General features: G+C 57.9%; 3 protein-coding genes across 6 annotated transcripts; all 3 read left to right on the forward strand.

Annotated features, from left to right (window-relative positions):
- Positions 1-349: 349 nt before the first annotated feature.
- ARHGAP30 (Rho GTPase activating protein 30) lies at positions 350-14,989 on the forward strand. The gene is given in 13 exon segments (XM_039839912.1): positions 350-744; positions 4,902-5,004; positions 6,564-6,708; positions 7,535-7,617; positions 7,784-7,891; positions 8,482-8,609; positions 9,046-9,217; positions 9,296-9,399; positions 9,474-9,551; positions 10,099-10,500; positions 11,407-11,672; positions 11,761-13,288; positions 13,291-14,989. Coding segments are annotated over 13 exon segments (3,321 nt in total). The 5' UTR covers positions 350-647; the 3' UTR covers positions 13,398-14,989.
- A 111-nt stretch (positions 14,990-15,100) lies between these two features.
- Positions 15,101-20,525, forward strand: USF1 (upstream transcription factor 1). Of its 4 annotated transcripts, none has more exons than XM_039839916.1 (11): positions 15,101-15,219; positions 16,954-17,045; positions 17,425-17,474; positions 17,631-17,746; positions 18,077-18,178; positions 18,390-18,585; positions 18,808-18,895; positions 19,010-19,068; positions 19,216-19,310; positions 19,510-19,638; positions 19,814-20,525. In XM_039839916.1, exons 2-11 carry the CDS (start codon positions 17,038-17,040, stop codon positions 19,901-19,903), a joined length of 933 nt encoding a protein of 310 aa, XP_039695850.1. In that variant the 5' UTR covers positions 15,101-15,219; positions 16,954-17,037; the 3' UTR covers positions 19,904-20,525. The 4 variants fall into 4 exon arrangements, with proteins under 4 accessions (XP_039695850.1, XP_039695854.1, XP_039695852.1 ...); XM_039839920.1 differs by having other exon boundaries at positions 17,631-17,715; positions 19,814-19,903; XM_039839918.1 differs by lacking the exon at positions 15,101-15,219 and adding an exon at positions 15,512-16,034 and having other exon boundaries at positions 19,814-19,903.
- Positions 20,038-22,004, forward strand: TSTD1 (thiosulfate sulfurtransferase like domain containing 1). Its single transcript, XM_039839923.1, has 3 exons — positions 20,038-20,198; positions 20,637-21,145; positions 21,578-22,004. The coding sequence occupies exons 1-3, from the start codon at positions 20,038-20,040 to the stop codon at positions 21,904-21,906; spliced, it is 999 nt and encodes a 332-aa protein (XP_039695857.1). The 3' UTR covers positions 21,907-22,004.
- Positions 22,005-25,096: the final 3,092 nt, after the last annotated feature.

Raw genomic sequence — 25,096 nt, forward strand, 5'->3', positions numbered from 1 at the left:
ATTCCCCTGACTTTCGTACGTGTGGAAACTGAGACTCTATAAAGTCCGGTGACTCAGCTGGGGCGTCGAGCCAGTCGGAGGCAGAACCCGGCGCTCTCTCTCCTGTGAGCGCTGCCTCGCTCCCGGGGCAGGCTTAGGTCTCCACCCTGGACCCCAGAGTTCTGGTCTTCAGGGGTGTGAGGCAGCTCACGCCCCAGACCAGCAGGCACCCCAGGGCCCTGACATCACCTCCGCTTGGCCAATGAGCTAAGTCGCAGCAAGGGGTGAGGATGTGTCGGCTACCTCCCCCACCCCAGCCCCTGTGGTTGCAAAGATGCTCTAACAGGAAGCGGGTTTGAGGAGCTGCACAGCTTCCTGCCCCCCCCAGGGCTGAGTGGGGCGAGCAGGGCGAGTGCCAGTTCGGGCCACGAGACGCAGCTTCTTGCCAGGGTCCTGGCAGCTTCCTCTTCCACGGCCGCTTCCGTGTGGCCAGGGCTCCAGAGGCAGGAGCTGCTGTCTGCTTCTAGGCCCCCCTCTACCCCAGTTCGGAGCCCTGCCCCCTGGGGCCGGGCCGGGGGGGCCCGGAGGCCGGCTTAGGATCCCATGGGGGACCGGTAGGGCGAAGGCCTCAGGGTCGGAGGCTGGGCCAGAGCCCCGCAGCCCCAGCCATGAAGTCTCGGCAGAAGGGAAAGAAGAAGGGCAGCGCGAAGGAGCGGGTGTTCGGGTGCGACCTGCAGGAGCACCTGCTGCACTCGGGCCAGGAGGGTAAGGGCCAGCCCCGGCCAAGCTGCGGCAGAAGCACCTTGGGGTGCTCGTGGTGGGGTCGGCAGCTGGACCAGGCGAGGCAGGAGCCATGCTGGGGAGCGAGGGCAGGGCCGGGAGGTGGCCGGCGGAAGGGGCGATGGAAGTTCCTGAGTCTGAACGGAAGGGGACAGGAGCAGGGCCCCAGAGGGTCTGAGGGAGGCGGAAGGGCCGATGGGGTCTCCCGCCTGGAGGAGAGTGCCTGGGGCCGGGTGGCAGGCTCTGGCTCCTCTGCAGAAGCCACGAGCGAGGATGTGGGGTGAGGACAGCCCTCCCCACTGCCCGTGACCCTACTCTTCCCGCTCAGAGGAGAGGCAGGTTCGAAGTGGATGAAGGGCCAGGGAAGAAGCTGCAGAAACGGGCAGGCCCGGGAGTAAGAGGCGGCTTGAGGTCTGGTGTGAAGATGGCGTGGAGGGGGCACAGAAGGTGGTGTGGGGACTGCGGAGCTGGCCCAGCGTCCACCCTGGGCTTGGAGATCAGGGACGGTGTTGGCCATCTGAGCTTGGCGTGGAGTAGCCACTCGTAACATGTCTCGCTGTGATTTGAAATTGAACACAGGTGTCCTGGGCGCCGCCGGCTTGTTTTTGGCTCACCGGGCCCCTCCCAGGGAAGGGCAGGTCCCCCCTCCCCCACCCGCCCCGCCCCGCCTGCCGTTTCCTCTTTGTCCCTGTGCTCTGGGTTGCACAGCGCAGTAGCAGGAGGGTGATGGCGGCTCCCGGCTCATTTCCTGCTCACAGCTGGCCCTGCATCCCCAGACACCTTCTTCCCCTTTTCTCCTCCCCCAGAGGCCCCCATCCCTCCCGGCCTCCCTTAGGGAAAGCCCGGGGCCCAGGGAGGCACCCTGAGTAGCTGAAGTGACTTCTCAGGGCCTTTCTCTTCTCCACGGGTGGAGCCCCGCTCTCCACACAGGGCGGCCCCTCTCGAGAATGGAGACTCTCGGCCACACGCGTGCGCTTTAGCTGGGACCGATGCTCTTCTCCCAGTTCTCTGCGAGCCCAGCGCGGCCTCTTCGTCCTGGCCGTGCCCTTCCCTGTCACCCTTCCTGGCCTCTGCCTGCATCCCCTTTCTCTGGAAAGGGTGGACACCCGGCTGCTGGGGCCTGGCCCAAGTGCACCGCAGAGGGGACGGAGGCACCCGCCGGCCCTCGCCAGAGCCTTGCGGGCAACGGCGGCCCCCTCTCCCTCCCCGGCTCCTCCCGGCATAGCCGGACGGGTGGAGAGCAGAAGGGTAGGCAGGCTGCTGATGCTTCCGTCTAACTCAAGGCCCAGCGGGAATGAGCGTCCTTGCCAGTGCAGGCCGGCTCCAGGCCCCCTCCATCTCCGGTGCGCTGTCTCCCCACGCTCACACCCCTGGTCCATCCAGCGCCTTCCCCCGCTCTCTGCCCCGGCGACTCGCTTCCGTCTGCGAGCCCCACACGCGTGTCCTCCCTGTTCCTGACCTTTATTTCTTCCGATGCGGTGTTCAGATTTCTGACTCCCCCGGTCTCCAGGCACCAGGCCCCGCCTGATCTGCCCCTTCCTTGGCGTCTCTGTGCCTTGACTTAGCACCCCAACCCCTGCCTGTCACCTGTGTTTCTGACCCCATCCTGACCCTAGCTCCTTGCCTGCCCCCTCTTTCTGACCCTGTCGTCTTTCCCCCATCTCCTTGACCCATTTCCTCAGTGGCTCTGACTCCCCAGGCTCTTGAATGCCTTCGTTAAGGGCCTTCTCTGGAGGTTCAGAATCCACAGAGAACAGGATGAAGGGGACCTACCCTGCCTGGTTGCAATTCATGTGAAAAGGACCTGGGGTTCAGGTAACAGCAGTCCATTTCGAGTCAGGTGTTTGCTGCAGCATTAGGCACCGTGAGTGAGGCAGCAGCTCCGACAAGGAGGGCCACCCCCTCTCTGCATCTGTGCCGGAGCCTGAGGTCAGGGGACCCCTGCCAATGGGCCCAGGTCCTGAAGGGACGGATGGTGAACTTAGGGCGAGGACTAAGGTGCGGTGAGAGGTGACCGGGGAGCCCTCGCCTCGGGCGCTCGCACGGCCCTGGGAGGGGCTGATCCTCTGCCTCTCTTGCCCTGGACACCTTTCTCGTCTCACCCAAGTCCTGGCGCTGGGGTCCGGGAGGGCAAGGGCGTGGACGCCAGGTCGCAAGAGGCTTTAAAGTAGTGGCTGAGGAATTTATTCCCTTCTTTGTGTATTTCTATCTTACTTAATTCCACAAAGAACTTGGGATGGATGACTTTCAAAACCCAAAGCTTTACAAAAAGAGAGAGATGATGACCAAAGGACTTGAGTTGACGGGAAAACGAGAGGGAGGGTAAGATCAGGGCCCAGAACTGCGTATTGCCTGGTTCTCTGTGGGTCCTGGGCGTGGGCCCTGTGCGCCCGGCGATTAAAGCGGGGCTAAGCACAGTTAGGAACGAGACTCGTGAAGCCCATAAGAAAGGAAAAACAGGTGGCTTAGGAGAAGCACAGCTTTTTTCTGACACTGACACGTGAAAGGGACGGCCTTGGGGAGTCACAGTCTGTCGGACTCAATAGATCATCCTGGGCAACATTCCGTGTCGAGTCTCCGAGAGGCGCCACCAATGCTCACAGCTGATTGCTTAATACGTTGAGTCCTGTGATAACCCTTTATTGAGCACATGCTCTGTGTCTGCACTGTGCTGTATGCTGGGGAGGATGTTACTGCTTGTCCAAAGGCATAGGTACAAAAGAAACTAATCAATCTAAGGCCATGCCACCCTGAACGTGCCTGATCCCGTCTGATCTCTGAAGTCTGGTTAGTACTTGGATGGGAGACCACCTAGGAAGACCAGGCGCCGTAGGTGTAAAAATAAAAGAAACTAATCAGAACGAAGTGTAGTAAGTGCTATAATATAGATGCAAAGGACTGTGGGAGCTCTAATACAGATGAAAGCAAATGGTTCAGAATTGGAGGTGCTGGCCAAAGAATGTTTTGAAGAATGCATAGGAGTTCACTGGGCAGTCAAGGCGACACGTGTCCAGGCAAGAGAGTCGCGTAAGTGAAGGCACAAGGCTCGCTCGTCGAGCAGCAAAGGGCTGGACTGCAGGGTTTGTTGGGGGACTGGCCGGAGCTGAGGCTGGAATGGTGGCTTGGAACTGGCTTCTGAGGGGTCTTCTGTACCATGCTGAAGAGTTTATATTTTATTCTGTATCCGTACGGTGAGCAGTAAAGACTGGAGTGGAGCAGGTTGTACAGACAGCAAAGATTTAAGGCAGGCAAGTGCTTTCGAAATCGCTGTGTGGCCTGTGGAGAGGGGCTTCGGCCTGTGGCTTCTGAGGATTTCTCACGTGTGAGACGCTGTCAGACGATGATGATGAGGAATGTCGGGAGGGTTGTGCTCTGATCTCGTCCTTACGGAGCTGACAGCGCAGTAGCAGAGGAGGGCCCGGGGCAGGGGGACAGAAGCAGCTCTTCGAGCTCTCGGAAGTGAATCCTGGCTCTGCTGGTCGGTACTGGTCACTTGTTACTCTTTTGACCTTGTCTTCCTGTCTGCAGAGTGGGGACTAGAGCATGTAATGACAGTGCCTGGCACATAGGACCTTCTCTCCCGACTTGACCTGTCTGGAGGTCTGGTGCTGTTTTGTGCACCTTCCCATGACGAAACTAATGTCCACGCACTTGCTTACCAGAGCGGGTGCTTTGCAGGTATCCCCATCAGCCGCGTTCCATTTTGAGTGGGACAACTAACGTTCCTCAATTTTGTGTAGAGTGTCATGTAAATGCACTTTCGAGACCAGTTTGTACCCCGAGTCCTCTTTCACACAGATTGCTGCTGCCCCTTTAAAAATTCCAGAGTAGCAACAAGTAATTATAGAGAAAGAAATTTCAGTTCCAAAAGGCAGAATTTTCTAAGGGGAACAGGCAGCCTAGAGAGGCAGCGAGCCCCCTCGCTGGGGTGAGGGGCGTTTGCGCTGATGCTCAGGACCCAGTGGGCAGAGAGGCGGCAGAGGGCTTGGCAAGTGGGAGCTGATGGCCTGTACGAATCTTTCTGACGAGTTTTTATTCTGCGGGCTTTGCCCCCAATCTCCCCAAACTCCCTTCCCTGATGCGTCCATTTCTCGGACGCCCAGACCTTCTGACGTCTCCCTCTGCCCTGCGTGTGTCCCCAGTGCCGCAGGTGCTGAAGGCCTGCGCGGAGTTCGTGGAGGAGCATGGGGTGGTGGACGGCATCTATCGCCTCTCAGGAGTCTCCTCCAACATCCAGAAGCTCCGGTGAGTCGGGCAGTGCGGCGAGGGCTCTGAGGGAGCCAGAGGGTGAGGGGAAGTGGGGAGCAGGGGTCCTAGATGCTAGGTGCTGTCACGGAGGGGTTCCAGAGTCTTCTCGGGAAAGGTCGAGACCGTGCCCCCACGCCCCCAGGCTGGCACGTGTGTACGTGCGCGCACACACGCAAACTGACACACCTGCACTCCCCCCCCACACCCATCCAGCTTTTAAAAATTTAGATATGATTCTCACACCATAAAATTCACCACGTAAAAATGGACGGTTCGGTAGTACACTCACAGGGTGTGCGACCCGCACCAGTGTCCAACTCCAGGACATCTCATCGCCCCTAAAAAGGACCCCCTTCCCCAGGAGCAGCCCCTGCACACATTTCGCCTGCCCAGGCCTGGCAGCTGCCGGCCTGCATTCTGTCTCTGTGATGTTCTTACTCTGGACGCGTCATGTCGGCGGGTCCCGGGGTTGTGCCTCGTGCGCTGGCCTCTTCCTCACACGGTGTTTTCCAGCTTCCTGCCTGTTGTCTCAGACGGCGGAGCTTCGTTTCTTTCCATGGCTGAATGATGCCCCATCGCAAGGCTTTTCCACATTTAGTTTCCACTCACCATTCACGGCCGCGTTGCTTTTGGCTCCTATGAATAATGGTGCTACACACATTCATGTCTGAGCCCTTGTGTGGACACATGCTTCTGATTTACAAGAGAGTGTGCGTAGGAGCGGAGGTGCCGGATCGCACACGCGTAACTGTGTGTTGAACGTTTAAAGGAACTGCTGGACCGTTTTCCACAGCCGTTTCCTCATTTTACATCCCCACCAGCAGTGTGTGAGGGTCCCCCACATCCTGCCAGCACTCGTCACTGGGCGTCTGTTTTATTATAGCCACCCGAGTGGGTATGAAGTGACATATTTCATCTATATTGTCATTTCCCTAGTAAGTAACAGTGTCGAGCACCCTCTCATGTGCTTATTGGCCATTTGTATGTCTTTGGAAAAATGTCTCAAACCCTTTGTCCATTTTTTAATTGAGTTATTTGTCTCTCTTGAATTGTAATCATTCTTCATATTCCAGACATTAAACGCTTACCAAATCTATAATTCTCAAATGCTTTCTCCCATTCTGTGGGTTGTCTTCACTTTCTTGATAGTGCCCCTTGACACACAAAAGTTTGCAGTTTTGTTGTTCAGTGTATTTTTTCTTTGGTTGCCTGCACTTTTGGTGTCATAGCTAAGAAACCGTCGCCTAACCCAAGGTCATGAAGATTGACACTTACGTTTCCGCCTAGGGGTTACACGTGCCCGTCTTGCAGACACCGGAAACACGCCCGGGCTCTTCCCCCGCTCGCACTGTCCCCTGCAGGCCCCTGCATCGCTGCGCACGCCCACAGCTGCTTCCTGGCCTAGGGCCCTGTCAAGCTACATATCCGCTTGCCCCCTGCACAGCCACTTACACGACTGAGACTCGCTTCCCCATGGAGACACGCCCCCAGCTCTCCCCATGCACCCCCCACCCCCGAGCCCCTACCCTGACCACTCTGCCCCCCACACCCTCCAGGCAGGAGTTCGAGGCAGAGCGGAAGCCGGACCTACGGCGGGACGTCTACCTGCAGGACATTCACTGCGTGTCCTCCCTGTGCAAGGCCTACTTCAGGGAGCTGCCGGACCCCTTGCTTACCTACCGGCTCTACGACAAGTTCGCTGTGAGTTGGGGGCTGGGGCAGAGGACGGGGGCGGGGGGCAGCTGTTCCGATGTTGGCAGCCCAGGTGCGTCCAGTGGCCGGCAGAGGCTTAGCGATCCTGAATGGTGGAGACCACGTTCCAGGAGCTCGAGCCCTCCCCAGTCTCCTTGCACCCCCCAGTGCCCTCCCCGTCCCCCGCTCTCTCCGTTCCCTCCTTTCCCTAAGGCTGCAGACCACACACGGCGGGCGGGAGCTGGGGGAGAGTAGGCACCGGTGGTCAGAGCTGGAAGGCCTTGGAACTCGTCTAGACGAGAGCCTCCCAACACGTAAGAGAGCGAGAACGTTCTCAGAGGCCCGAACTTCTCGAGCGTGCCTCCACGACTGCGATCGTGTGCCCGCGCCCTCTGAGTGAGAACATGGCAGAAATGCCGCCCGAATCGACGCTCGTAGGACGAGCCGCGCTCCGTAGAGCATGCCCGTGTTTGAAGACCCCGAACAGCGGAGGCGCCGCCCCGCCCACACCCACTAACCCGGCGGGCGTGGGCCTTCCTGGACACCCTGGAATAACTCCACGGCCCCTGAGCACTCGCGAGGTCAGGGGCACTGATATGTCCCAGGACCAGAGTGCCACCGACAGAGGACTCCAAGGCAGAGAGGGGCAGTGAGCTGCTCAGGGTCACAGAGGTATTAAGTGGCATGACCAGGATTCAGCTGCAGGTCTTGTGGGCCCCACGTTTTCTGCTGGCAGCTCTGGGTCAGGGATGGGGCCTCTGAGTCTAACTCGAGCTCTGGGGTGTGAGCAAGGGTGGTGCGGGGCGCTGAGTGCTGCCCCTTGGGCCCCCACCAGGAGGCCGTGGCAGTGCAGCTGGAGCCTGAGCGCTTGGTCAAGATCCTGGAGGTGCTTCGAGAACTGCCCGTCCCGAACTACAGGTGTGTGGGGCCCCTCCCCACCTCCAGCCCCGACCTCCCACAGCCCAGGCTCTCCTTCCACCAAGGGCCTTGACTGGCCCCTTCTCGTCCAGCTCCCAGGCCCCAGCCCTACTCCTGCCCCGTGTGGCCCCTGAGTGTCCTCTGCCCCGTGGCGCCTTTTCTGCAGGACCCTGGAATTCCTGATGCGCCACTTGGTGCACATGGCCTCGTACAGCGCGCAGACCAACATGCATGCCCGCAACCTGGCCATCGTCTGGGCCCCCAACCTGCTGAGGTGCGTGCGAGCAGTAGCCCCCCGAGCCTGGCCCCGAGGCTGACTCCGGGAGGGCTGTGGCTGTGCGTGTGCCTTGGGGAGGTGGGAGAGGTGAGGGGGGATCTCACGGAGCCCAGGGAGAAACAGGAGCTTCAGGGTTACACCAAGTGTGGGATGGGCTCACCCTTTAGCCCTTTCTGGAGCTCGAGTGAAGTTCCTGAGGGCAGCGCCTCCGTGTTCCCTCACGCGTACCCACCGGGCCCCCAGCCGGAGCAGGACTGATCCCTGTCCGGTGTTTGTCGAGCAAATGTCTTACGGTCTGTTGGAGAACTGGCCAGCACACCATTCCTTGTGATGCAGACAGACTAGGAGAAATCCTTATATTCATTACAAACGAGACACCTTGGTGTGCGCAGGAAGCAGAGTTAATTCTGAGGAGGTGTCTGAGAAGGGTTCCTGGAGGAAGCGCCGGTAGAGACTTGAGTCCTGCGCACGGTTTACAGGTGGAGGTGGGCTTACCGGCACGCAGGGGAAAGGCGCAGGGGCTCTTAGGAGAATTCGGGTGAAGAAGTGTGGTGGGGCTGGGGGCGCATAAGTCCACGTCGCCACAGGTCTAAGGACATAGAGGCTTCAGGCTTCAACGGGACTGCGGCCTTCATGGAGGTGCGCGTGCAGTCCATCGTCGTAGAGTTCATCCTCACGCACGTGGACCGGCTCTTCGGGGGTGCTGCCCTCTCTGGTTAGTGTCCTCCCCACCCACCACGCCACCGCTCTCAGTCTGGGGTGTCATGTCAGAGTTACACAGGGCCTCAAAAATCATCTAGTTCACTCTCCCCGTTGTGCAGATGAGAAAACTGAGTCTCCAAGGGAGGTGTTGCTGATGGCCACATGGGGACTCGGGCAGGCCTCTTCTGCTCTCGGTCTGGGGCAGAACTTGGCCTCTTAATCGCCATCCTGGCTCTCAAGGCTAGTGACTGCTCAGTCCCTCCCCCAGCCCACCAGGCCAATGTCCTGGGATCCCCTGGCCCTCTCTGTCCCTGAGGACTCACTCCCTCTCGAGGAGCTAGGTCAGGGGCCTCCGGGCACAGCCCTAGCCTGGCAGCTGGTGGACGGGCCGTGTGGTGAGGACCTGGGTGCCTGAGCCCTCTCTTCTCTGATGTTGGCTGATTCCCCAGCTGCTGATGGGGATGGTGGATGGCGCTCTCTTCCGGGGCCCCGGGCGTCGGGCAGCCCTGAGGACCTGATGCCCAGGTCCCTGCCCTACCATCTGCCTAGCGTCCTGCAGGCTGGAGACGGCCCCCCGCAGATGCGGCCCTACCACACCATCATCGAGATCACAGAGCACAAGTAAGGTCTTCCTCCGGGGCCCTCCTCCCCTGCACAGACCACCGGCCTCAGCCCCAGTGATTTCTCCATTCCCTGCAGGAGGAAAGGGTCTTTGAAGGTCAGGAAGTGGAGATCAATCTTCAATCTGGGTCGCTCTGGCCACGAGACCAAGCGTAAACTCCCACGGGGGCTGGAGGACAGGGGTAAGTCTGGGAGATGTGGGGGCCTCTGCCGCAGGTGTGCCAGGCCCTGGCTCTATCATGCCCCTGTCTTGCAGAAGACAAATCTGACAAGGGGGTGCTGCGGCCAGCCAAGAGCATGGACTCGCTGAGTGCTGCGGCTGGGGCCAATGACGGTGAGTGTAAGTGTGTGCTCCTGTGCGTGTGCGTGTGCGTGTGTGTACTACTAACAGCATGGGCCTGTACGCATCTGTGTGGAAGCGTGTCTGTGAGTGTACCTGTAAGTGCTTACCAGTATTAGGAACAAGACCGGTGTGTGTGTGTGTGTGTGCACATGTGGCCAAATGTATGCACTAATTTAAAACTTATGTAACGAGTGCCTGTTATATAGCAGCCATAGTGCTGGATGCTGGGTTTACAGTGGTGAGTTTATCCTCTGTCTCTGGGGTGTCATGAGTACTGGCAGGGACAGAGTGGCTGTGTGGAGGTAGGGATGACCAGTGGCTATATCTTCAGAGAGGGAAGGGGTTCCTAGGTGTGTGTAGGTGGGGTGACTGTTGACCTGCTGTGGAATTTGCTGTGCTGGCCCAGGGAAGCTGAGCCCAGTGCCATCCAGGATTCTAAGCCTCAAGGAAGCAGAGGGCACTCTCCGGAGCATTCCCAAGGTGTCCAGGTCAAGTCCCTTGTAGCTGAGACTATTCCCTGCCTCTCTCTCCTCCACAGAACCGGAGGGGCTGGTGGGACCTAGCAGCCCCCGGCCAAGCCTACCGCTTTCTGAGAGCTTGGAGAATGATTCTGTGGAGGCAGCAGAGGGTGAACCGCAGCCCGAGGCAGAGGCCCTGGGCAGCACGAACTCAGAGCCAGGCACGCCACGAACTGGGCGGTCAGCTGTCCGTGCTGGGGGCAGCAGCCGTGCTGAGCGCTGTGCTGGCGTCCACATCTCAGACCCTTACAATGTGAACCTCCCCCTACACATCACCTCTATCCTCAGCGTGCCCCCAAACATCATCTCTAACGTCTCCTTGGCCAGGCTCACCCGTGGCCTTGAATGTCCTGCCCTACAGCCCAGGCCGAGCCCTGCCTCTGGCCCTGGCCCCGGCCCGGGCCTTGGCCCTGGCCCCCCAGGTAAGGACCCTGGGATTTCCAAGGATGGGAGAGGGGACTACAATTCTCGACTGAAGCTCTGATGCTGGGGAGGGAGGAGTCCCTACCCCCAGGGCTTTGGGTGGTTACTTTCAGCTGCCTCCCTGGTTCAAGGTTGGGGAAATCCAGTAATGTTATCAACTCGTGTGAAATCTATGGAGAGAAGATGTCTCAGGTACCCAAGGATGGGGTCAGTGTCAGACGTATATGGCAGGGATTGCTACACACAAGGTGGGATACGTAATAGAGAACAGTGATCATCATCATAACATTAATACTAACAGCGAAGACTTATCGAGGGTTTATTATGCGTCATATGCTGTCTTAAGGACTTTGCTGGTGTTAGCTTATTTCGTTTTCTCATACTCTATGACACAGGTATTGTTATCCTTACGTCACAGCAGTGGCACCTGAGACTCAGGTTAAGCAATTTGTGATTTAGTTAGGAGGTGGCAGGTCTCGGATCTAATCTTTGCTCTGACTCCAGTTCTGAAAGTGTCACTGAGAGGTGCCACAGGGTAGTGGAGAAGGATGTGGGCTATGCAGTTGAGTAGATGTGGGTTCAAACTGTGTCACTTGTGTGACCTTGGACAAACTGTTTAATTTCTTGGAGTCTCAGTTTCCTCATATGTAAAATGGGGATATTACAGCGTGGTTTTGGTGGGGAAAAGATAACACGTTGTAAAACATAGCACAGTGCTTGGCACGTGCTAGCTCAAAAAAGGCAGCTCTAAGCCGATAGGTAAACTGGTCTGAGAGGGTTGGCCACATGGGGTACCTGCTGGCAGTGCTGGGCCCACACTGCAGCAATGCCAGGAAGACCCGCACTGGAAAGGGTCAGGGCTGGCCTTGACCTTTGTACTCCTGGGACTCTCTCTCTTCCAACAGATGAGAAGTCGGAGGCAAGCCCAGCCCCAGGTGCCCTGGCTGACTCAGGCGCGGCAGACGTGGCCCCTGCCCTGGAGGACTGCCTGTCCCAGGAGGTGCAGGACTCCTTCTCCTTCCTAGAGGACTCAAGCGGCTCAGAGCCCGAGTGGGTGGGGGTGGAGGATGGGGAAGTGGCCAAGGCAGGAGCAGCAGGAGCCGCCTTCTCCCCTGGGGAGGATGACCCTGGGATGGGCTACCTGGAAGAGCTCCTGGGAGTTGGGCCGCAGGTAAGAAGCCACGCTGGGTTTGGGGGTGGTGAGGAATCCAGAGGGGAGACAGGGCCACCTGGTTCTGAGCCACATGCTGTGCCCGCAGGTGGAGGAATTCTCTGTGGAGCCACCCCTGGATGACCTGTCTCTGGATGAGGCACAGTTCGTCCTGGCTCCCAGCTGCTGTTCCCCGGACTCTGCTGGCCCTGGGCCAGAAGCAGAGGAGGAAAGTGGGGAGGAAGTCTTCCTGAGTGCCTACGATGACCTCAGCCCCCTCCTGGGGGCCACACCTCTGGCCTGGGAGGGTCCAGGTCTTCGGGAAGAAGAGGCAGCAGGGTGTGGCAGGCACGAGGCTCCAGGACAGGCCGAGGAAGCACAGGCATGCTGCAGACCTGGGCAGGACGAGGGGGCTGAGCCTGGCAGCAGATGGGACATCAGGGAGGAAGCTGAGGGGAGTCCAGAGTGTGAGGTGGAGGCTGGAGGGGCAGGGGAGGATGAAGAGGAGGCTGGGGGAGGCCAAGAGATGACGGTCAGTTTGAGAGAAGGAAGTGGGGAAGAGACAGAGGCCAACGGAGAAGAGGCCAAAGGTCAGCGGGAGGATGAGAGCTCGAAAGCAGCTAAAGGGGTGGAGAAAATGGGAGGAGAGCAGGGTAAAGACAAGGACGAAAGAAAGACTGAGAGACAGGACGAGGCTGAGGAAGCGGGGGAAGCACAGGGAGAGGCCGGAAGGGACCCCGAGCACGAGGCCCAGGAAAGCCACGCTGTGGAGGAGAGCCGGGAAGTTGTACAGGAACGACAGGCTGAGGAAGGCAGAGGGGATGAGGATAAGGTCAAAGGACAGCAGGAGGACGGTGACCAAGAGGCCAGAGAAGACCGAGGAGACGGTGAAGACGGCAGAAGTGCAGAAGCAGCAGCTGGAGGAGGAGCAGGGGAGGTCGGCAAGGAGCGCGAGAGCGGCGATGGAGAGGCAGAGGGGGACCGGAGGGCCGGCGGGGATCATTTAGAAGAGAGCTTCCTCCTTGGAGGGTCATCTGTAGAGTCCTTGGAGGCTGACAGTGCCAAAGAGGGCAACGCCCGTCCCTCTGAGACAGAACAGGCAGCCCCACCGCCACTTCGGCCAGAGGAGATGGAGCCTGAGGGGCAGCCTAGTTCAGAGGGCTGCAGTCCCTGCCTGTGTCCCCTGGGCTTGGCCGGCGGTGTGGGCATGCGCCTGGCTTCCACCCTGGTTCAGGTCCAACAGGTCCGCTCTGTGCCAGTGGTGCCCCCTAAGCCACAGTTTGCCAAGATGCCCAGCACAATGTGTAGCAAGATCCATGTGGCACCTGCAAGTCCATGCCTGAGGCCCGGCCGGCTTGATGGGACTCCCGGGGAGAGGGCCTGGGGGCCCAGAGCCTCTCGCTCCTCTTGGAGGAATGGGGGTAGTCTTTCTTTTGATGCTGCTGTGGCTCTGGCCCGGGACCGCCAGAGAACTGAGGCCCAGGGAGTTCGGCGGACCCAGACCTGTACTGGGGGTGAGGACTACAGCCTCATCCCCAGAACCTCCCCCTGTAGCATGACCCCTGCCCATTATCCTCGGCCCCTCAGCTGCCTGGAGCTCCCTCCTGAAGGATCAGAAGGGTCTGGACCTCGGAGTCGCCTAGTCTGCCTCAGAGAACCCCAGGCCCTTCACCCCTCATACCCCCACAGCGCAGATCGTATGCCTTTGAAACACAGGCTAATCCTGGGAAAGGTGAGGGACTGTGATTAGGACCAGAGCATTGGGCAAAGGGGACAGTAAGTTGTCTGGGATCTCTGGGGTCCCTAACTAGCTGTGTCTTCTGCAGCCCGAGCAGCTGCAGTGCCCAACTCTGTAGGCTCTGGGTCTCTAACTTCTCTGTGACTATGGGAGGAACTGCCTTGGTTGGTTCACCTGAGCTTGGCTCAGACACAAAGCACTTATCCCTTAGGAGAGTCCCAAGAAAGTCACCGAGATCCTGTTCCTAGGGAGTGTGGTCATTGGCCAAAGGGAACAGAGAGTAGGCAGAAAACGTAGACGTTTCTCAAAGTGAAGAATGAAGGGGGAACTCCAGCCAAGTTCCTGCCTTCCTCTGCCGCTGTGACCTTCTCTTCATGGAAGCCCCCAGGGTGGAGGTGGGGAGGACAGGGCCGGTCAGAACTTGTCATACCCTTCTAGAGTTGCTCATCCTTGTTCTGCTCTTGGACGCCTGTATACCTCCTGACCCTCTTAGCTCCAGATTACGCGCACGTGTCCAGGAAGCGCTGTGAAGACCTCGATGTTTGCTGGAGGGACTGGCTCCCTTCCCAGCAACTCCACCCACTGCCTCTGGTCACCTTAAGGGAGGTCTTGCCGTGGCCTCGCCTTTTGCCTTGGGAACAACTTCCTCCTATTTCAGGGAAGGGGAATGGCATCTCTGGGGCCCTGGGACTGCTTCCGCAGACAGGCTAGGGCCACTAGTCTCATTCCCCTAAGGAGTGACGTCTCGGAATAAAAGTTGTATTTTCACATGTAAATAGTGTGGAGTTTGATTATTCTTATTAGAGTCTTGGGTGACCGGTATCCTAATTTCGCGTTTGGCCAACCGTCCTCCTTTTTTTGTCGTTCGGGTGCTTTTCTTCCGTGGTTGTCATGGAGACCTGTGGCTAGAAACCAGGGCTGGGTTCGCGGCGGTCAGGAAATGGGGAAGAGAAACTGCCATTTACATGATGTTCATGTGTGTCAGGAAAGGCTAGGGATTCCCCGCGCTTGGACTCTTTGACCTTGGTTTTATTTAGTCCACCTAACAACTCTGTCAGGTCGGCACTGGTCTCGCCATTTTAGTTGAGGAAACTGAGGCTTTTTAGGTCAAAAGGCCTGCGAAGAGACCGGAGGTGAGAGGCGGCAGTGGTCGGTCGAGCGCCGTTTGTGAGGCTGGAGTCCGACGCTCCCCGTGACACCGCGCCGCTCCGGGCCCACGCGGGGCGGGCAGTGCTGAGAGGGACGGGGAGCAAGGGCCGTCGCGCGGCCACCGGGACGCTGCCACACCGAAAGCCCTGGGGTCTTCGCGCGAGGGACGCCGACGCAGAGCAGCACAGAGGCCCCGAGCGTGCCCAGACGCGTCCGGACCGAGCAGGAAACGCTTCCAGGAGGCCCGCGTCCAAGATGGCCTCCGTGGTAGCCCTTGTCAAAGATGGCGCCTCCGACCGAGGTGCCTCCCTTGATCTACACCGGCCCAACGCCCTTCCCGGGAACTGAATGTAAAGGCCCTGTCCGGCAGAAAGACGGTAGCACAAGTCGGCGTTCCTGCCCAGAGCGCGCGGGGCTCCAGCGTCATTCTTCCCGGGCGCTCGCCCCTTCTGGGCCCCAGCCGCACCCCGCCGTCCGCACCCTTCGGCTCGCGTCAAGGTGGAGCGACCGGAAGTGGGCGGCTCAGAGGCCGGGCAGGCGCGGGGGTCGAGGCGACACTTCCGCCCCTCACCTACATGGCCGCGGGATGGGAGCGCGCATGCGCAGCCGTGCATGGAGCTGCCCGAGTGCGGAGAGGGAGGCGCTGTCGGAGCGAACCGGCGGCTGAGGCGCGCTCGGCCGGTGAGTGCGAGACCGGGCGGGAGCGTGGAGACTGGGTGGGCCGGCGAGGAAGGGCAGCCTTCGTTTCGTTCCCGTTGCTCAGGTCAGGGGATTCCTGGGGGGAAGCCTTTGTTTTGCGCCGGGCTCGCTCATCTCCCCGCTTGGTGGGCCGACTGGCCCAGCGCCCCCGGCGCGTCCCGCCCTCCCGCGCCCGCCGAGCGCGGCGCCCTCGCCCGCCAGCTCCGCGGAGCCGGGGCGCGGGGCCGGGGCCCCGGCGCAGGCGCGCGCCGGCCGCCTGGCGGGCCCGCGGGGGACGCCGCGTCCCCGGACCCCTGCGAGACCTGATCATTTTCCCTTTGTGTCCAGACGGCGCACGGCTTCTGCCGGGCCCCCCTTGCCTGAGCGTGCAGGCCACACGTCCTATCCCGGGTTCCGTGTCGCGTACCCCTAACGCTCAGGAAACGCTTCCGGATGCCCAGCTAAGATTCGAATAAGTAGCCTGACCCGTTGCTGGTGTCCTCAGAGGCTGGCCCTGGCTGACAGCTGTGGGCCATAGAGACGCCTCCTGTGCCCTGCCCTCTCTTTCATCACCTCCTCCCGCTGTCAGCGCAGCAAGCCCGGAGGGGCGCTTCCCCCGCACTCAGGTTCGAGGATGGAGAGGAAGGTGGTCCCGAAACACGAGCGCCACTTCCCCTCAGGGACTGGGATCTTCTCGCAGCGTTACTTCCTCCGGACAGTTTCACTTTCAGTTCCTTTTTTTTTTTTTTGCTTCACACTTTCCTTGGATCCGGGCTTTACAAGGCTCATCCGCTGAAGATTTCCCTTGGATCCGAAAGGTTTGGGGGACCTATGGGTAGAGAATTGACACAAAAGTTACCCCTTTCGTGTGGGATTTATTTTATTGCTTCTGCTATGTTAGTTAATATGTAGCCGTTTATTTCTGGAGGCATCCGTCCGCTCAACCCTTTGTTTTTCCTGTCCCCTGCTTGAGTGTCAGGGTCCTAGGCAGGCGCCTTGTGGATGGATTCCTCTCCCATTGTCTCTTCTTCAGAACCTGGGTTTTTTTCCCTTTTTGCTATGGCTCAGTTGATTTGAAGTTGTCATGGCAACATTTTAGCGACTCCCTCGTTCTAAGTGAATAAACTAGACGGGGCTTGAAGATGATACATTTGGGCTTTTGGATCTTTAACTAATGACAAATGACATAAATCTGGAGACCCCAAAACAAGAGCCCTGTCACTGTAATGGGGCCCAAGGGCCGAGCCTGGTATTTGTGGTTCGGGAGGGCTTTCCAGTTGTGGTGGGCTCCAGGTCTTCTTTTCCTGGATTTGAGAACATAAATCGTTTGGGTCACAGTTTGTGGCCAAGAAGCCGGAAGAAGCATCAGCTGCCGTCAAAAACACTCCCAGTGTTTTTGATAGTGGTGTTCTGAACGTGGCCCTCCCTAAACCCCATGTCATGGCAGGCCAAGATGGCTTTACTAATAATCCGTCCGGAAATATACTGCTTCTCAGTCTTCCAGTATAACTGTCCCCCGTCCACCAGGAGTGAGGCAAGAACGCAGGGCAAGAACACTATCTGTGGAGTGGCATTTCCATCTCGGTAGCCCAGTCCTTAGCATCAGAATGGAGGAGGCCGACTGTCGCCTGCAGATGATTGGGTTGTGTTCCTTCCTGTGTTTTCAAGGAGCCTAAGGTCTAGATATAGAGGGCTGTTCAGTTTCCTAGTCACTGCAAACTCCCCGATTTCTACCAGGACTTAGCCCTCAGGCTGTGAGTGAGGAGATACGAAGACTTCCAAAGAAGGACCAGTTCCTCGGATGTGCCCCATCACAGAGAGATGAAGGGGTGAGTGAAGCAGAGGTAGGGCTGGGCCGGGCTGGAGGATGGGAGGCCTGGGAGAATGCAGAATGGCTGGGAGCCCCGGCTCTGTAGTCAGGTGGACTTAGACTCAGGTCTCAGCTCCCTCACTTGCTTGCTCTGTGACTTGGTTTCTTACCTATAAAATGCAAGTCGTGTCGCATGCCGCACAGTGCTGTTCCTGGTATGAAACAGGGTCGTGCCCATTCCGTGCTGAGCTCGGCACCTGTGTTCATAGGAAACAGTTAATCTCTCCTCACCTCGCATCTGCTGGGGTTGCAAGGAGTTGGGGAGCCATGTGCTGTGGGGCCAGCGAGCTTCCCATTCACTTCTTCCCTTAGTCTCCCTTGTGTCCCTTCACAAACAGGCAGCAGAAAACAGCTGAAACGGAAGAGGGGACAGTGCAGATCCAGGAAGGTGAGTGGTAGAAACACAAGTGAGCTAGAACCGAGAGCCCAGCACAGCTCCTCCCTGCCCCACGGGCCATGCCCTGTGCACTCCTCCTTGAGAATGCCATGCAGGTGGGACAGAGAAGGCATTAATGCAGACTCTTCCTTTGCCCTTTCAATTCAGGGGCAGTGGCAACGGGGGAGGACCCAACCAGTGTGGCTATCGCCAGCATCCAGTCAGCCGCCACCTTCCCTGACCCCAACGTCAAGTACGTCTTCCGAACTGAGAATGGGGGCCAGGTAAGGGAGGGGGCCAGGTGGCTGCAGGTGTTACCTGGGGTTGGGATTGAGGGAGGTGACTGAACCTGTTATAGGGAGACCTGGCTCAGAGGGTGAGGTGAAGATGTGGACTTTTGGGGGGCAGGGCGGAGTATGAGATTTGGAGTCCACGTTGGCATGGGGCGGGGCTATGCTGAAACCCCCGATGGGGACAAGACAGGGAATGGCTGGGTCTGTCGTCTCTGAAGGATGCGCGCTTGCGGCCCTATCCAAGAGAAGCTTTGTGAGGGGCCCTGGGAGCCTGAGCACGCGCCCTCACTCTTTCCCTCCTTGCCCCGCCCCTGCTTCTAGGTGATGTACAGGGTGATCCAGGTGTCCGAGGGGCAGCTGGATGGCCAGACCGAGGGGACCGGTGCCATCAGTGGCTACCCTGCTACTCAATCCATGACCCAGGTACAGGGGTACGGGCGGGGGAAGGGATTGGAGCTCCGAAGAGTGAGGCGAAGAAGGGAACCAGTGGCATGGTGGTCATCTAGGACTGCCTGGCCTGAGGCACTAGCCTGTCCCTTTCTGGGTGTTCCTCTCCCTCAAGGGATAGGAGCTGCAGAGTAGTTCACGGCGTATCTGACAGTCACTCGACTCTGTTCTCTTGCCCCGCTTCCAGGCGGTGATCCAGGGTGCGTTCACCAGTGACGATGCCGTTGACACAGAGGGGACAGCTGCTGAGACGCACTATACCTACTTCCCCAGCACTGCCGTGGCAGATGGGGCAGCAGGGTCCACGTCAGGGAGCACAGCAGCCGTGGTTACTACGCAGGGCTCAGAGGCACTGCTGGGACAGGCGACGCCACCTGGCACTGGTGAGATGCCGTGTGAGGACGATGACTTGAGGGGCTTGGGTCGGCGGTGAGACGTGTGTGCAGGCAGTGACCTTCGCTCACGTGCCCTGACCATCACCACGACCTGGGCCGGCATGGGGCTGGCACCGCCTGTCCCGCAGGAGGAGGTCGCCCTTTCTAGAGGGGGGCCCCAAGGCCTTGGCCTCAGCTTGGTGAGGTTCCTAGTCTGGTATCGCTTCCCAGGTCAGTTCTTTGTGATGATGTCGCCACAAGAAGTGTTGCAAGGAGGAAGCCAGCGCTCCATTGCCCCCAGGACTCACCCTTACTCCCCGTGAGTAACCCTTGTGCCTTCTCAGTGACCACAAGTGGTCTTAAGCCCTGCCACGTCTCGTGCGATTCCTTACTCCGAACTCCAGTCTCATTTTGCCTTGGGCTCCATTGTCAGGAAGTCTGAAGCGCCGCGGACGACTCGGGATGAGAAGCGTAGGGCTCAGCATAATGAAGGTAGGTGTGACCCAAGTGCGAAGCTTGGAGCTGTCTGGTGGGACTGGGGACAGCAGTGACGTCTGAGGGGGACAGGTCAGGTAATCGTACTCTGGGGCTGGTGGCATGTTCTCGCTGAGGCCCTGTGTCCTGCACTTTGGCCCACAGTGGAGCGTCGCCGCCGAGACAAGATCAACAACTGGATCGTGCAGCTGTCCAAGATCATCCCCGACTGCTCCATGGAGAGCACCAAATCTGGCCAGGTCACGGAGGGGCCGGGGCGGGCCGCCCGCGAGCTCTGGCTCCGGTTTCCGGAAGTGGGCGAGTGGGTGCACGCAGCATGTTTTCTCATCTCTTCTTGAGGTTCTTCCGGGGAAAACAAGGTCCAAAAGGCGCTTGTGCTGTGACTGCAAGCCAGGTGTCTTGCATCTTCATCCTCATCCTGCCGGCGTTTTCTTGCAGAGTAAAGGTGGAATTCTGTCCAAAGCCTGCGATTACATCCAGGAGCTTCGGCAGAGCAACCACCGGCTGTCTGAGGAGCTGCAGGGGCTTGACCAGCTTCAGCTGGACAACGATGTGCTTCGGCAGCAGGTGAGACCGCCCCCTCCTCACTATAGCTCTCTGGGGCCCCGTAGCCGCTGAGCCAGCTCGAGACTCTGCGCTCTGTCTTCAGCTCTTTCCCTTCACCGGGGTGTCTGTCGAGTGCAGGGGCTTGGCTGTGGCAGTCTTCCGACCCACGCCCCTGACCGCCTCCTTCTCACATCAGGTGGAAGATCTTAAGAACAAGAATCTGCTGCTGCGAGCCCAGCTGCGGCACCATGGGGTGGAGGTGGTCATCAAGAATGACAGCAACTAACGGGTTCAAGGCTTTGGGCCCTAGGGCCCCTTTCCTAGGACTGCACATCGCCCAGAAGCAGCAGGCTAACCCCATGCCCCTTTCCTTCGCTGCCCACTTCTGGCACGAGACTGGGGGTTCGGAGGCTTGGAGGCATGTCTTGGGAGGCCCTGCGATGCTCAGCCTGCAGTGGTGTGAAGCACGGGGGCGTGCACGGACAGTCTCGCCCAGCCCCCCGCCACACAGCCCCTGGGTCCTTGCGGGCCCCTCGCACAGTGCACGTGCTGTCTCCGTGCTGCGGAAAGGACACTCGAAAGTGGGGGCTGGCCCAGAGCTCGCTTACAGGACCAGCAGAAAGTCTGCGATGCTCTGGCTGCCCCAGGACTCTGGCACTTCCTGTGACTCTGCCTGTCCCTGGAGCTCAGAGGTGCACCTGTGGACACTGGGGCCAGGCTGTAGCCAGAAGTGGAGGAATGGCGTTGAGCAGAGGCTGCTGCCCCAGGAAGAGAGGCCTATGCAGACGTCTGGAGCCTGGGGGGACCACAGGCAGGGGCTCACGGAAGGGGGGGCACTTCTCCCTCGTGGGGACAGTTTCTTTTTCCCTTTTTTTTTTCTTTTTTAAGATAAAATGTTCAGAGCCCCAGTTGTCTCCTGTTTTTCCTCCTTTTGAGGGCTCCAGAACGGAGGGGCACACTGTGCTCTGAGTGGAGAGAGTCGGGCTGACACTGGAGTGGGGGGCTGCTTTTGTGCTCAGCTGCTCTCAGTCTTGCTACCCGGGGCGACCAGCGTCTCGCCGCAAACAAGGTTTCTTGGGGCGGCGGGCGAGCGTCAGCCGCACGGTGGACAGGTGCTGCGGGAGGCGGGGCCTCCCTTCCGGCTCCGGCTCTGGTCCCCGGGAGGGCAGTGGAGATGCGGGCGCGGTGGGCCAGGCCGGGCCAGGCCGCATTCCTGCGCCTGGTGGTCGTGGTGAGCGCCATGGCTGCAGGTACCTGCGGGGCTTGGGGGCCGCGTCCTGCCCACATGTGGCCCCGGGAGGACGGGGGAGGGGGGAGGGGGACGGGGAGCGGCTGCGGTGCACATGCTTCCCCCGGGGGGAGCCGCGGCAGGCCGGCCCATCCAGGCACACTTGCCCCTCCGCAGCGCCCACCGTGTCGCTTCCGGAACTCCGCTCGCTCCTGGCCGCCGGCCGGGCACGGCTCATCGACCTGAGATCTCGGGAGGAGGCGGCCGAGGGCACCATCGCCGGGGCGCTCAGCATCCCGAGTATGGGGTTGCGGGGCGGGCCCGCGTGCTAGATCCAGGTCACAGCATCTGCGCCCCGCCCCGCCCCCCCTGCCCCCCCTTCCCCAGGGAGGGGCTGGGTGGAGGCGGGGCCGGGCGCGGAGCCCGCCCTTCCCGCCTGAGGGGTGACAGGGGGTGGGCAGAGGCGGCCCCGCTTCTCTGGGCCCGAGGCCTGTGCTGCGTGGCAGCCTCACCGCCCTCCTTGCTCAGGAGGCGGCCCCAGGTCCCCCGTAGGTTTGCTGACTCCCCGCGCGGGTGGGCTGTGTCCTGAGGTTGGGGGTGGCGGCCACCTCATGTTGTGTTGGGGCCCCCTGGAGATTGGTTCGACCACCGGGACCCAGTCCTTTCAGGCCCAACCTCATGAGGTTGCGGACCTGCCGGCTCTCCGTCCGCCCTCCCGACCCTTCCCCCCAGTGTCTGAGCGGGAGAGCGCCCCGCAGATGGAGCCCGCAGCTTTCCGGGCAGCGTACGCCGCCGAGAAGCGGAAGCTGGAGGATGAGAATCTCATTTTCTTCTGTCAGATGAGCAAGCGGGGCTCGCAGGCCACGCAGCTAGCCCGGAGCCTCGGATACCGAGGGTATGGGGCAGGCGCGCCGCCGGCTGGGGAGCAGCTGGGGACCGCGCGGCCTGCCGAGCCCTGCCCAGCCCTGCCCTCATGCCTGTCCCGCGGGGCACGCAACTACGCGGGGGCCTATAAAGAATGGTTCCAGAAATGGGGCTTCCATCCCCCAGAGCCAACTTAACTAAGGGTGATGAGTGGGCAGACATGTTGGGCTGCACAACGCCTCATAGCGCTGTGCACGCAAACGCTTCAAATAAAGAGCACTGGAGACATTTGTCAGGTGCGTTGAAAACAGTTCTAATCTTAATTTAGACCTCAGTTCAGCCGTGGGTCCTTCTCCTTCCAGAGTTCATCTACTCCCCCAACCGCACACACTAAAACAAAATTTCAGCCATGTCCTGAGACAATTCTAGAACAAGTGTTTTCAGTCCAGGATGCGTCAAAATCACCTGGCAGCTCGAGAAGAGAAATCTGCGGCCCTGGAGGCGGGACCTGGGCAACCGCTAGTGAGCCCCTTGAACCTGCAATCTGTAGTCAGGAGCCAGAGCCACTGCCCTAGACTAGAGGTCAGCAGAGCGGCCCCACTGGGCCTGGCTGCCATGACCGCTCATTTACATACCGTCTGGCTGCTTTTGTGCAAAAATGGCAGAATAGTTGTAACAGACTATATGTCCTTCAAAACTTACTATCTCTCGGCCCCTTTCGCATCGATTATATCCCTAGTCCCTTTCCAGGCAACCGTTTTCCATCTTCCGCTACCATCCGCTAGTTTTCTAGCTTCCTTCCTGGCTTCCAACCTATGTTGTACTTTCTTCAGTTTAGCTGATGGGGTGAGAAAGGATCCTGGATGTAAACGAGCTGGCCCAGCACATGGCCCAGCATTCTGGCTTGGTCACTGTGAAGAGTACATGCCTCCTCTTCCCCCATCGTGTTAGGTTTGTAACCTCGATGGGCTGTTCCAACTCATTACCTCGCCCTTTAAGTTCTCATTTCCTTTCCTCACAGCTAGCGATTTCAGCGGGTGAGGCCAAAGAGCCATTTTACCAGCTCCATGTCCTTCTCCCCGCTCGGACGGACTCTCCAAACTAATTCGACTCCTCCATCCTTTCTCTGCCCTGGGTTCCTGCCTGTGTCATCACAGCCGCTAAAGCACTGCTGTTGTTTGTACCCTCTGATCAGTCATGAGCTCCTTACCTCCAGGGCCTCCAGCACGTGCTCCTTGGGCCTGACCAGCCTGTCAACTTTCAGAGTCTTCTAATATCAGCCTTTCTGAACACATCAGAGCCCGAGCAATCTTAAAATAACATTTTTATCTTATCAGAGTTGATAATTCACAGTAAGTCCTTGTTGCCGAGTGACTCAAGCACATGCCTGGGCCCGGCCTACTGAGCAATCTGTAGGCTGGATCTGGCAGCACCCTGCTTCTCCAAACTTGCCTTTCAGCGCCTGCTCCCATCAGGCTGGTTTATTTAGTGGCCTAAGTAGACCACGCCTTCCTGACCCTGGCCTTTGCTCACCATTTCCCTTCTCTGGGAAGCTTCCAGTCTCTTAGGAACCACTCTGAATTTCACAAGAATTAGAAGAATGTATTGGCAGGACACCGGCTGCCCTCGCCCAGAGGGCTTTTAGGCTGAAGGAAAAGGGAGAATAATCACCAGCTAAAATCATGTAACCGAATTTCACGAAGGACATGAGAGAACGGTGGACGCGGTGCACACCTGTCATGGCACTTATCACACTGCATCACCGTTTGCCTCTCCCCTTCAGACCGAGAAGAGAAATCTGCGGCCCGTTTGGCTCTCCCCTTCAGACCGAGCCCTTCGAGGGGAGAGACTGTTCATTTTTGTTTGGCCAATTAAACGAGAACCCAGCCTATAGGAGGTACTCAATAGACGTTGAATTTGTATTGAGGGCTTTAGTAATTCCCAGGGGAAAAAATGCAAAGGGGGAAAGTTGGGAGTAATGCAGACGTAGCTCGTTAGGTAAAGAGCGAAGCCTGTGAATCAGAGTTCGGAGACCCTGTTCTGACCTAGCGCTACTTAGTGGCCACTGCAAGTTACTTCTTAACCATTCCAATTCTCACTTTTCTTACCTGTAAAATGGGAGTTAAAAGACTTATCTCTTTGGATAGGTGTGAAGGTTTACTGGGATAATATATGTAAAGCATCTCCTACGGAAAACATGTGGATTTAGAGATGTATATATGAGCATGAGTAATGAACACAAGAAGGTAAATAAAATGGCATAGATATTTTGAAACGATGAAAGGGATTTGTGACAGGCAATGGAAAAGTATGTCTTATTAAAAAGAAAATATATTTAATAGAAGGGTCAGACACAAGTGTGCAGCTCGATGAACTTTTACAAAGCGGCCATACTCATTTAACCACCTCTCCGGTCAGAACATACACCATATGAATTGAATCATTTAAACTCTATTGAGAGTTGCTTTATTGCCAAATGTATGGTCAATTGTTGTAATTGTTCTATGAACACTTAAAAAGGGTATATTCTGCAGTTTGCGAGTACAGTGTTCTATATATGTCAATTATATGTTGTTCAAATCTATAGCTCTATAGAATTTTTTTTGTCTGCTTGTTCTATCAGTTGCTTACAGAGGTATGTTTAAATCTGTCACTATGATTCAGATATGTCTATTTGTCCTCTTAAGTCTGTCACTTTTATTTTATATATTTGGAGACTATGTTATTGGACTACAAATTTGTAACAGTTATGCTTCCTCCTGAATGGATCCTTTTATCATATTATATCCCTCTTTATCTCTGGTGAGGCTTCCTGCCTCAAAGTCTGTTTTGTCTGATATTAATACAACCACACCAGCTTTATTTTGGTTAGTGTTACTGTGGGAGTAACAGACCATGTCTTCTGGAATTCATATGAACCAAGGAAGAAAAACTAAGCACAACTACACAATAAGTGGGCTATAGGAAAGCAGATTTTTAAAATTAAAAGAAAATATAGGTTAGGCCAGAGACTCTAAAGAGAATTTGAGTTAAGGAAGTTAAGAGTCCTCAGAAACTAGACTTGTTGTATTTCCCAGTGGGAAACACTTCCAGTTCATTCAGTTAGTATTCCCATTCCTAATTGTATGCTTCAGCCTATCGAGTCCTCCATTTAACTGATCGTACCAAACATCCTCCAGCCACTGCCCCTTTTCTCTCAGAAAAGTCTCTGTTGAACTGTCTATAGTCACAGCCTTTGTCTACTCCATACAGGTTTTATTGCCCACCCCACTGAAACTTCTTTCAAAGTAACTGACAAACAATGCGGTTAGGTGCTCCTGGGGAGGGTGTGAGCCTTTGGCATAGGTGCCTCTCTTCAGTGGGAACAATTCACGAGGAGGCCAGCAA

The sequence above is a fragment of the Pteropus medius genome, unplaced genomic scaffold (genome assembly GCF_902729225.1).
Source record: "Pteropus medius unplaced genomic scaffold, Ma_sr-lr_union100, whole genome shotgun sequence".
NCBI classification, from domain to species: Eukaryota; Metazoa; Chordata; class Mammalia; order Chiroptera; family Pteropodidae; genus Pteropus; species Pteropus medius.

Coding starts and splice junctions, on each gene's coding strand:
- USF1 (XM_039839916.1), top strand. Junction 17,475..17,630: donor GACAGTGCAGATCCAGGAAG/GTGAGTGGTAGA, acceptor CTTTCAATTCAG/GGGCAGTGGCAACGGGGGAG. Junction 17,747..18,076: donor GAACTGAGAATGGGGGCCAG/GTAAGGGAGGGG, acceptor CCCTGCTTCTAG/GTGATGTACAGGGTGATCCA.
- TSTD1 (XM_039839923.1), top strand. CDS start 20,038: ATGTCTTGGGAGGCCCTGCGATGCTCAGCCTGCAGTGGTGTGAAGCAC. Junction 20,199..20,636: donor TGCGGAAAGGACACTCGAAA/GTGGGGGCTGGC, acceptor TTTTGTGCTCAG/CTGCTCTCAGTCTTGCTACC. Junction 21,146..21,577: donor CGGGGCGCTCAGCATCCCGA/GTATGGGGTTGC, acceptor CCTTCCCCCCAG/TGTCTGAGCGGGAGAGCGCC.